Source organism: Procambarus clarkii, chromosome 56 (genome assembly GCF_040958095.1).
Source record: "Procambarus clarkii isolate CNS0578487 chromosome 56, FALCON_Pclarkii_2.0, whole genome shotgun sequence".
In the NCBI taxonomy this organism is placed as follows: Eukaryota; Metazoa; Arthropoda; class Malacostraca; order Decapoda; family Cambaridae; genus Procambarus; species Procambarus clarkii.
This window is the reverse complement of record NC_091205.1, coordinates 33,663,370-33,673,813: the sequence shown is the minus strand read 5'-3', so window position 1 is coordinate 33,673,813 and position 10,444 is coordinate 33,663,370. Positions and strand designations below refer to the sequence as shown.

At 39.3% G+C, this 10,444-nt stretch overlaps 1 protein-coding gene across 1 annotated transcript; it reads right to left on the bottom strand.

The window, feature by feature from the left end:
* Positions 1-3,343: 3,343 nt before the first annotated feature.
* LOC138353260 (uncharacterized) lies at positions 3,344-6,293 on the bottom strand. Its single transcript, XM_069306152.1, has 5 exons — positions 6,203-6,293; positions 4,803-4,894; positions 4,452-4,567; positions 3,937-4,162; positions 3,344-3,616 (listed from the first exon to the last, which is right to left on the bottom strand). Exons 1-5 carry the CDS (start codon positions 6,243-6,245, stop codon positions 3,344-3,346), a joined length of 750 nt encoding a protein of 249 aa, XP_069162253.1. The 5' UTR covers positions 6,246-6,293.
* Between the last annotated feature and the right edge of the window lie 4,151 nt (positions 6,294-10,444).

Here is a 10,444-nt window from a genome sequence, read left to right as displayed (position 1 = left end):
GGATCATCCGAAACCGACTATTGCACAAAATACGCAGGTTAGGGGATGTGGGACAATGGACTTGTAAAAGGACGGAGCACAGCAAATTGTATAGTTAATTATCTGCCTAATGACACAGCTAAGTACTCCCAATAAACTCTCTCCTTGGGGCAAATATTTTAAATTTAAAATACAATACCTAAAGCCACTAATACGCATAGCGTTTCGGCCAAATATATACGAAGTAAAACCCAAACAAAAACCCATTACAGCAGAGTAGGACCCATAAAAGATGAGACTAACAATGCAACCCATCCTCGACTCTAGTCCATTACATTCAGCGGTCGACCCCACAGACGCATTCATAAATTTTAACACGCTGTTCATTCAAAACGGGAATTTTCTCAAGTATAAATTAATATTATAATATATTGACATATTGTGTATGTATAGGCATAGGATAGGTTAGGTCAGGTGTTTAGGTTCTGTTGGCGTTTATTTGTATTTGTAGTACGTGGGTGAAGCATTGATAGTGTTGTGATTCGAACAAACTTCGTCAGTGAAGCACTTGTTCCGGATATGTTCGAGCGTCAGCAGTTGTGAGTCGTGTGTAAACCGCTTTTCATTCATAAACAGGGGGTTTGGCGGGTGAATGGAATCACTTTTGGATCTTTGTTTGGAGGACGGGCTGAACAATGTTAATTTTAAGTTGCACGATAAAAGGGCAGCAAACACACTGAACGAATACTTTACATCAGTGTTCACACTAGAAAGCTTGAATGACATCCCATCACCCACACAAATGTTTGTCGGAGGTAAAGAGAATGAATTAAGGGAAATACCAATTACACGCTACACAATCAGGAAGAGCATTGACAAACTAAAAGACTCAAAAGCCCAAAGTGTGAATGTATTTCAGTCCCAAGTCGTCAAGGAACTGAACTGGCAAATTCACTATGTTTGTCAGTGAAACTCCTTTTCAGAAAATCCCTGGACCATGGAATAGTTGAAGGTGATAATGAGACCTTACTAAGTGATCTAAATGAACTTCAAAAATGGTCAGATGACTGACAAATGCTTTTTAATGTCGATAAATGCTAGCCCTTACATGTAGGCCACAACAATCCACTTCAGAACTACCAAATTGACAGCACTACCTCACAACAGATAGATGAAGGAAAGGGCGTTTGAGTCAGAATGCATCATTTCGCCTTCTCGCCATGCCCTGTGGCTGGGGGGATTGGTGCCCTGAAGCTACATCAACACCCTATACCCCCCCGAAGTGGCAAGGGGAGTTAGGGGACAATAATATTGCTCAACAAGTGGAAGAGGTAATTAAAACAAATCATACCAGAGCTTAGTCATCTCTCGTATCAGGAATGGATGAGGGCCACTAGGGTAACAACACTGCAGACCAGGCATGACAGGGGGGATCTCATAGAAACCCATAAAATGCTAAATTTGGAGGATGTCAATCCGGACAGTTTTTTCAAAAGGTCAGACGTAACACGAACGAGGAGCAACGGGTTCAAGCTCAAGAAACCACAATGTAGGACAGAAAACCAAAGATGCTTTCACCCATAGGGTTGTAAACCCGTGGAATCGCCTACCCGCACATGGCATAACTCTGCTTGGTATTAAAATGCTGTAGCGAGTAATCCTTATACTCGCTCCATTATCTCATTATCTTAATAGCATAACTAATTAGCACTAATTACAGAAGCTACAATCCTTTCCCCAATTACAGATAATACTCTTCTCAGCTTGTTGGAGGGAGCTGAGGTGTAATCACCATATAAGCAAGCGATATGACGAATGGAGGACAGTACAATTTCCCCATTCAACAATGTAGCACTCGGCGTGTACAGTTCTAATCGACCCAAGACGCTACAGCTTCGACACAGAGCAGACAGCAGACTACGACCGCATCGAGCCGCCACGCTCTCGCTCCCCGAGTTCAGACACTCACAATTTGCCATTTGCCATTATCTTAATTATTGTACATGTGCTTAGGGTTCTACTACCCAAAATCATGCATGTCCCCTAATTATGCCATACAAATCTGCTATTAGAACTTTTACCTGAATAAACATTTAATATTCTTTATGTAAAGTAGTACTGTTAATTTAGTACTTGTGACGTGGATTGTTATGGCCCATATACAAGATCTTGCATTTAATTATAATTTACATTATAATTTGATGATGTGGTTTGTAATATTTTCATCTATGTTATTGGTATATATGACAAAACCTCATGTAAATCAGGTCGGTAGGTAGGTGTGTGGCAGTCCGTCTAATTACCCAAAGCTTCTTAGTACAGTATACGTAAGTAATGAAACACTACGATATATTTACTCACTATATTGTTGGTGCTGAATGTAGAACATCATGAAAAAAAACTTATTTTTACTCTAAACTAACATAATTTTATAGCAAAATTGGAATCATCTAATTACCCAAAGCCACAACATTCTCTCTTTAGCGCATTTATTATGCACCCTATACCCATCTTGTGAGCCGAAGTGGAAAGAGATACAGAGGCTTATTTATTGTCATGTTCCTGCATGCCAATGTGAGAAGGAATCCACAACATTTTTATATTTACCCTCTTGCTAAGTATTCTTATATATCTATGTCTAGCTTCCAAGACAAGCACGTTATTACATGATTGCAAACTGTTTATTGCTCGTAGTGAAGAAAGGGAGTCAGAAATAATTAAGCTGTCTACTTCAGTGTTGTCAATAATTTCGAGTGCTACCAGGCTTAGAATGTAGACTTCCTGTGTTGAACTGCGAGTTAAGTTTCGTATAATTTCGTTATAAAATATGATTATTTCAGAGTAAAAATGTGTATTTCCATGTTCTACATTCAGTACCAACATTATAGTGAGTAAATATATCATATTTCTTCATTACTTACATAATGCTAGGAAGCATCATCTCAAATGAAGTAGTTTCCTGAACCTACTGGGCCGTCATATCTACACTTGAAACTTTGTACGGAGTCTGCCTCCACAACATCACTTCCTGATGCATTCCATTTGTCAACTACTGATACTAAAAAAGTTTTCTGTATCTCATTTGGGCACTCATTTTTCATGTTTACCCTTTTTTTGTGTGTTTTTTGAAGGAAAGCAAAGAAATTGCACATAACTACAACTACAATTTATTTAATAAGCATTTCTAAACTAAACAAAACTTTGAGGGTAATTAATAAAAATAAAAACTAATTTGAAAACAAATCTTTCTTGAGCAACATAGGGATGCAAAATTAACATGACGATGATTTGAGCAAAGAACATTTGCCAACCCAGGGGTAGAGAATACTTGTTATTTTCTCTTTGCTTTGCTACTTAAAGCTACTCAAATCAAAGGGAAGAGTGTTTCTTCCATTTCTTCGTTGTCAGTCTGTGACTCAATGCTGACTACACTGTTGTCACTGTCGGTCTCGGAATCCTCGGAATCTTGACTGTCTGTTTGAAATTTGTTGTACTCTACTTCCCTGTCTTCAGAAAACAGGTTAGTTGCCTCAAATAGTTTAATTTGATAGAATTTTTTCATATTTAGCAAGAGGGCCGTAAGTCCACTGGTTACATGCTGGAATGATGACTTCTTTATTGAGTATTTACCCTGTTCCTGTAAAACAAACACACATCATTATTTCAGGCATTTTTTAAATTAAATGTTTGTTTTCCTAACAAGTGTTTCATTTAAGTAATAACAAAACTCAAAGTACATCATACCATTTGTTCTGAAGTCATTGATAACAGGGCAATCACATATATAGTGATAGACAGTATGTCCTAGCTTTTGTTCACATAGTTTACAACTGGAATGATTTCCATTGGCAGATTCATTACCTGCAGGCACCTGCCATAGATATTGATATCTCAACTTAATTTTGACAATTACCTATAATTACATAGGACAACATCTAAGTGAGATGGTATCCATACAAATCTACCTGAGAAATAAATGACATTAGATGTGTTTAGATAAAAAAAAGTAATTGTTTTCTTGAAGTATTTTACAAACACTAAAAGATTTCTGTTTGTTTTATCAGTCCCTAACTTATACATAAGCTTTAACATACCTGCTACACTGGATATGTGGGATTTCTTGGTTCTAATTGAGTCACATACTAACTCTATCCCCTTTTGAACATCATTTTGAGAAACTGATCTGTTGAGAATAGAGGATACTGTTTACTATAATGTTTACTAAATTCAAACATGTAAAGACCCTGATTAATTAAAAAAAAATTAACTTAAATTTTTAGGCAATGGTCACAATGGCATTTTATGATGGCTGACAATTACTGTACAAGAACTAAACAATTAAAATAATAAAGAAATGTTTTGGCAATTTCATGATTTATGGTACTGCATTGATTTTACAGTACAATAACCTTGTTAAAATATATAAGAGTATTTCAAAACAGTGTTTCTTACTATATATTTTACAAGCAAACCTTTTATTTAAACTCTGGGCTAAGTTGGTTAACTCTGCAATCCAGATGAGAAGTTGTTTTTCATCAAGAGATAAGTCAGCTAACTCCTTTCTTATTAACTCTGCAGCTTCTTTTGCCTATCAACAGGAGGAAAAACTGCCCTGTTAGTATAATAAATGTTGCAATTTTTATTTAATATTTGATATTACAAAAAAAAACAATCCTTACGAGCCTAACTGCTGATGAAGGCTGTTTAATGGCAGTAAATGTTATTTTTATTTTTATTTTTGAACGTTTTTTTTTCCTGTGCACTTATATTAGTGATTCATGATCGTTGTTGCATATATTCAATGAATAAAGCAAATTACTTGCCTTACAAAATCTTGAAGCTAGAACACGAGCTAAAGAGTCATGTTTACGTTGGTTCCAAAAAAATGAAGATTCACTAAGTTCTTCTTCACGCTCTGAAAAAAAGGGACAAAAAATAACTCCCTTCAATGAATATGTAAAATTAAAATAATTCACTTTTATGCAGGCGATGAGTCACAATAACGTGGCTAAAGTATGTAGACCAGACCACTCACTAGAAGGTGAAGGGACGACGACGTTTCGGTCCATCCTGGACCATTCTCAAGTCAATTGTGATGAGGAAGTAGAGACAGGCAATAAATAGGCTAGAGAGAGCTGAGGAGCAAAGTAAGGTGTATTTTAGGGGATAGTAATAATAATAAGAGCTGCAGAGGGCCTATTGGCCCATACGAGGCAGCTCCTATTATAACCACCAAATGAGAAGGAGATAGGAATAAGAAGACGATAGCAAGGGAGCGTAGGAGAAGACAATGAACAGAAAAAAGGGAGAAGAGAGAAAGAAAAGGAAAGAGAAAGAAAAGATAGATAAATGGAAGGGGTAGGCTTATGTTAGGTCACGTTTGTTAGAAAGATTACAGCATTTGAGTATATACTGTAAAAGGGAAGAGTCCACAGCAACAAAGCCAGGACTCAAGTTCATGTTAGGTACATTGTGTATTAGAGCCGATTCAACAAGACGGCGTCTGTGGAGAGTAGAGGCAAGAAAGATTATTTTGGAGGAAGACCAATCTATGGGATGATTAGAATCCCTCACATGGCAGAAGGGAGCATTGTTAGTGTCTGCAGACTTGACACTTCTCTTGTGTTCTTTAAGGCTGTCATTCAGTGTACAGCCAGTTTCGCCAAAGTATTGTACAAGATGAACAGGAAATAGAGTAGACACCAGCAGCAGGAGGAGCATTTTTTTTTTTTTTTGAGGAGCGCTGTGAACTAGATTGCTACGAAGTGTGTTAGTTTGTTGGTGTGTTTGTTAGTTCTTATTCCTATCTCCTTCTCATTCAGTGGTTATAATAGCAGCTGCCTCGTATGGGCCAATAGGCCATCTGCAGCTCTTATTATTATTACTATCCCCTAAAATACACCTTACTTTGCTCCTCAGCTCTCTCTAGCCTATTTATTGCCTGTCTCTACTTCCTCATCACAATTGACTTGAGAATGGTCCAGGACGGACTGAAACGTCGTCATCCCTTCACCTTCTAGTGTGTGGTCTGGTCAACATTCACTTTTATACTATCTATAATTTACTTGCTATATTAATCAAATCCAATTCATATACACAAAGTTGTAGGGTGACACCAGGTGTTGCTAGTTACTGAAGTCATCTTCATTACACATAATAAATATCACTAACAAGTTTAAATAGATTATACCTTCCTCATTGTAACAATACACTATAAACTAACCGGCTTTCAACATGTTTTTGGTGGTACTGTTGTACCGCGACATATAGCTGAAAATTTGCTCGGTTTCTTCACCTGTGGTCAAACCACTTCCGTGCTGTCAGCGTCCTCCATACAAGACCTATAATTAAGATGTAACACAATGTAAAATAATTACAAGGAAAGAATATTAGTCGATTGCTCAAAAATTTAATTATGACTAAATACTTTATTCTGATTAATAGCTTTTTAACCCTAAAATAACGTTACATTTATACCCGTTATTTTGACAAATGATAATTATTTACCTGGCAATACCATGCATGTGCTTTTGCATGCAAAACACCTAGGAACGGCTTTGTCTCCAGTAGGGTGAATTTCTTATTTTTTTCTTGAGTTTTCAGGGCCCATGGCCAGTACTGTACTGGCATATGATGTCCTGGCAGATGTACTTGGCACTTTTGAAGTAATTTATATGGAGATAGTGTGCATAGCCAAAAACCTCACCACGAGTCATATTGCACATTTTGAGAATTACACCATGCCGGCATGATGCAAGGCTTATGCCAGTCTGGTCCAGGGATTTGTGTGTATACGATTCGTTTCGCGCCGCTTTCCACAACGAGACACCACAATTTTGGCTGTTCTGCAAATCAAATATAAATGATATATATTATATATATATATCATATATATTACATATTTATATAATATATATATATATATATATATATATATATATATATATATATATATATATATATATATATACATATATATATATATATATATATATATATATATATATATATATATATATATATATATATATATATATATATACTTTTATATATATATATATATATATATATATATATATATATATATATATATATATATATATATATATATATATATATATATATATATATATATATATATATGTTACGGACCCGAGCCCAGCGTCCGAGCACGGAGCAGTGACGACCGCGCCATCTGTGGGTCAGCTCCCGAAACCCCCCTCCAAATGGACGACGCCACCTGGTGAGGACGAGATATACTGGCCACAAGGGCTAGTTTCCCGTCCTGATCAGCTCATAACACAGCCGCTGCTGACCTCTGGTGAGGTGGAGCTTAGACAGCAATGCCATCTATGGAGTGGATAGGTGGGCGTTTGTGTCTAAGCCTGTAAATGAGGTCCCCATGAGTGTCCCTATTACTGATGACGTGTCTGATTACAGAGTCGACCTGGGACTGCTGTAATGGAAGTTGGATCAGTCTACCCAAGGCAGCCGTCTTGTCTCCAAGTATTTGCTGCAGCTGCTGTGAGTCGCCCCCCCGGATGAACACTGTGGTGTTAGCCTGCCTGTGAAGTGGCAGTTGAGGGATTGTCATACCCGGGACTGACTGGTGGAGACGCTTAACCACTGGGGTGTTGTGGAAAGGAGAGTGACCTGTGGGATCACACGAGGCTCTTGACTAGGGCTGGATTTGTGGTTGAAGGCCTCCACGACGGTGCCCCCAGTGGAACTGTGATTTGGCTGGCCTGTGGCCAGGGTAGACTCAAGAGAATCGAAGGATTCATCGTAAGGCCACAAGAGGACTAGGAGCTTAGCCTTGTTGAGCACCGTGAACGTCCAGAGTCTTCAGAGGAAGACTACGTTGTGTATAATAGTGTTTCACCCCCCCCCCCTTGTGTAACCTTTTATATATTATTTATGGTGACGGTAATAATTATATTATTAAGTTTTTGCCTTTGTCTCCCTTCCCCTTTTATTTTACTTGCGTTACGGATCACATCCCTTGAAAGCCACTACTAGCTTGGGGCCGGATACCCTACCTCTAACAACATCAGAGAAAGAACCCGGTTGCGACCCGAGAGGGCCGTAACAATATACACACACATATATATATATATATATATATATATATATATATATATATATATATATATTATATAAATACAGTATATATAAAATAAATAATAAATAATGAAAAGAACCTAACCTGATGGGTTATATAAAAGTGATATAGACCAACAGAAATATAGCATCTTACTCAATATGGCTTCAGACCCCAAAAATCACCATTCATATGGTGCATGTAGCTCTTGACAAACGTTGAGTACTCTATGTTTTACTTGTTGACTTGCCTGTGGGTTAAAAAAACCTAACTACTTGTTATAATATATATATTTACTCTGTAAACTGTAAGACATCATGACTGTCTTTTCCCAATGGTGTAGTGGGTTAAGACACTCGCCTGGCGTTTCGCGAGCGCTTTGTCCTGGGTTTGTATCCTGTCCTTGGAAGATTTACTGGGCATCAACCCTTAACTATGGCCCCCCCCCCTTCCTGTTTACCCAACAGTAAAATGGGTACCTGGTTGTTAATGGATTTGGTGGGGTCATATTCTGGGGAACATAGGATTAACGACTTGCTTGAAACACTATGCGTGCTAGTGGCTGTACAAGAATGTAAAAAGTCTTGTATATATAAATAAAAATATAAATCTATGTACAGTTTACAAAGTCTGTACACATAATATTTACCTTTGTTTTTAAGCTCTCTATATGGTTAAGGTGATTAGTCACATCATTGTCAGCAGCAAAGACACTCTCTGAACAATATGATTCCCTCAATCCTCTGAAAGAAACAAAATGACAGTATTTACATAATTTACATTGATTTGTTTTCAATTTTGATGATTGTGTAAATATATATTACTTAATGTTGTAATACATGGATAACGCTATTATGTATTGCATGTAAGAATTTTTCAGATATTGATATATTTACATGACGAATAATGTATAGTGATATATAAGTTGCCCTAATAGAAATGTATTAATTGTTGAAAAATAAAAATTTATCTTACAAAAGGAAAATTATTTAAGAACTGTACCTTCCAACTTTTTCATATCGGAATAACTTTTTTTTTCCATCAATATGTATGGCAAATGGGTTAGTATGACAAGCAGGGCACACGGTCTTATTGTAGCTTTGGACATTTGCAAGTTCATACTGCATAAATCTCCACTCCTGGAATGTTCTTTTAGCAGCTTCAACCCCCCCCCCCTCCCCGCTCAGCTCGTTGTCGCCGTGTGGGGGCTTAGTGGGCGGCTGCCGGAGTGTGATGCTCCTTGGGACAGTCCTCTGTCCTTTTCTAGCCTTGTGCTCCTGCTGCCGTCCTCTCCAATTCTGCTGGGCATCTTTTCCTTTTCCTTCTGTTTCGTTTTTCTCCCCCCTCTTCTCCTATCTGCTTGCCGTTTCCTGCCGACCTTTTGCTCGTTCTGGTTCTTCCCTTGGACTTCTTCTATTTTGACGCCCGGGTGCTTGAGGAGGCATACTCATGCACCCGTAGAACTGCAGTACCCGACGTCGAGAGCGAGGGGAACCTTTTATTGTCAATCCCCACTTCGTCACTGAACCCGATCTCGACGGACTGTCGGTTTCTTAAGGTGGCGTTTGTGGGGCGTATACTCGCGACGCACCCCTAGGAGGCCCCGACAAGATCGGCGATAGCTTCTTGTTGGGTGTCCTGCCTCTAATTGTGGCTCCATGGTGGGTGTGGGGGCACATTCGTGAGTGAATTCTTCTTTCGTCAAGATGATTACCCCTGCTTCGGCTTCTTCTGGTTTACCTTCTCAGGCTCGTGGGGTGGGCGACCAAGCCCCCGAGTCGGTCCGTATTGGAAGACCGGGCTCTGTAGCCTCCGCTGCATTGGGCCCCGACCTTGCTCCTCCTTTGGCCTCTCTGACTCCTTCCTCTGGCTCCCCTCCCTCCTCTGTGGTTGGGTCGAGCCCCAAGCCCCCAGTGGTGACTACCTCGTCCCCTGGCGCGGCTCCTTCTCTAGTTGTAACTACTGCGCCTTTTAACCCCTCTCTCTCTGGGGGTTCTCACCGCCGTCCTCGTCACGGCCGCCCTCGCTCGATTCCTTCCAGTTCTGCTACCTATCAAGCCTTGTTTGGTCCCGCTTCATGGGCCAAATATTTTGATCTCCTCCCTCTTGATTCTGCGCCTCCTGACGATTTCTCCCTCCATCGACATCTCATTGATTCCGTGGATGCCTCCATTACTTTCAACCCCACTCGTCTCGGTACACGTGTCGTTGCTGCTCCTTCTCAGGATGCTGCTTCCCGCTTGGCTGCCTTATCCTGCCTTGGCGAGACCCCCGTTCGGGTCTCGAAGAACGCTCAGTTGAATGCCAGTGTTGGCACTATTTTGCTCCCGCCCCATGTTGCGACCGGTGTTCGGGACCTGCGCG

Excerpts from the sequence above, each read along its gene's own strand:
- LOC138353260 (XM_069306152.1), bottom strand. The coding sequence starts at position 6,245 with ATGTCGCGGTACAACAGTACCACCAAAAACATGTTGAAAGCCG. Across the intron at positions 4,568-4,802 it reads TAGCTTCAAGATTTTGTAAG|GCAAAAGAAGCTGCAGAGTT; the intron begins GCAAGTAATTTG and ends TCCTGTTGATAG. Across the intron at positions 3,617-3,936 it reads TTTATTTCTCAGGTAGATTT|GAACAGGGTAAATACTCAAT; the intron begins GTATGGATACCA and ends TTTGTTTTACAG.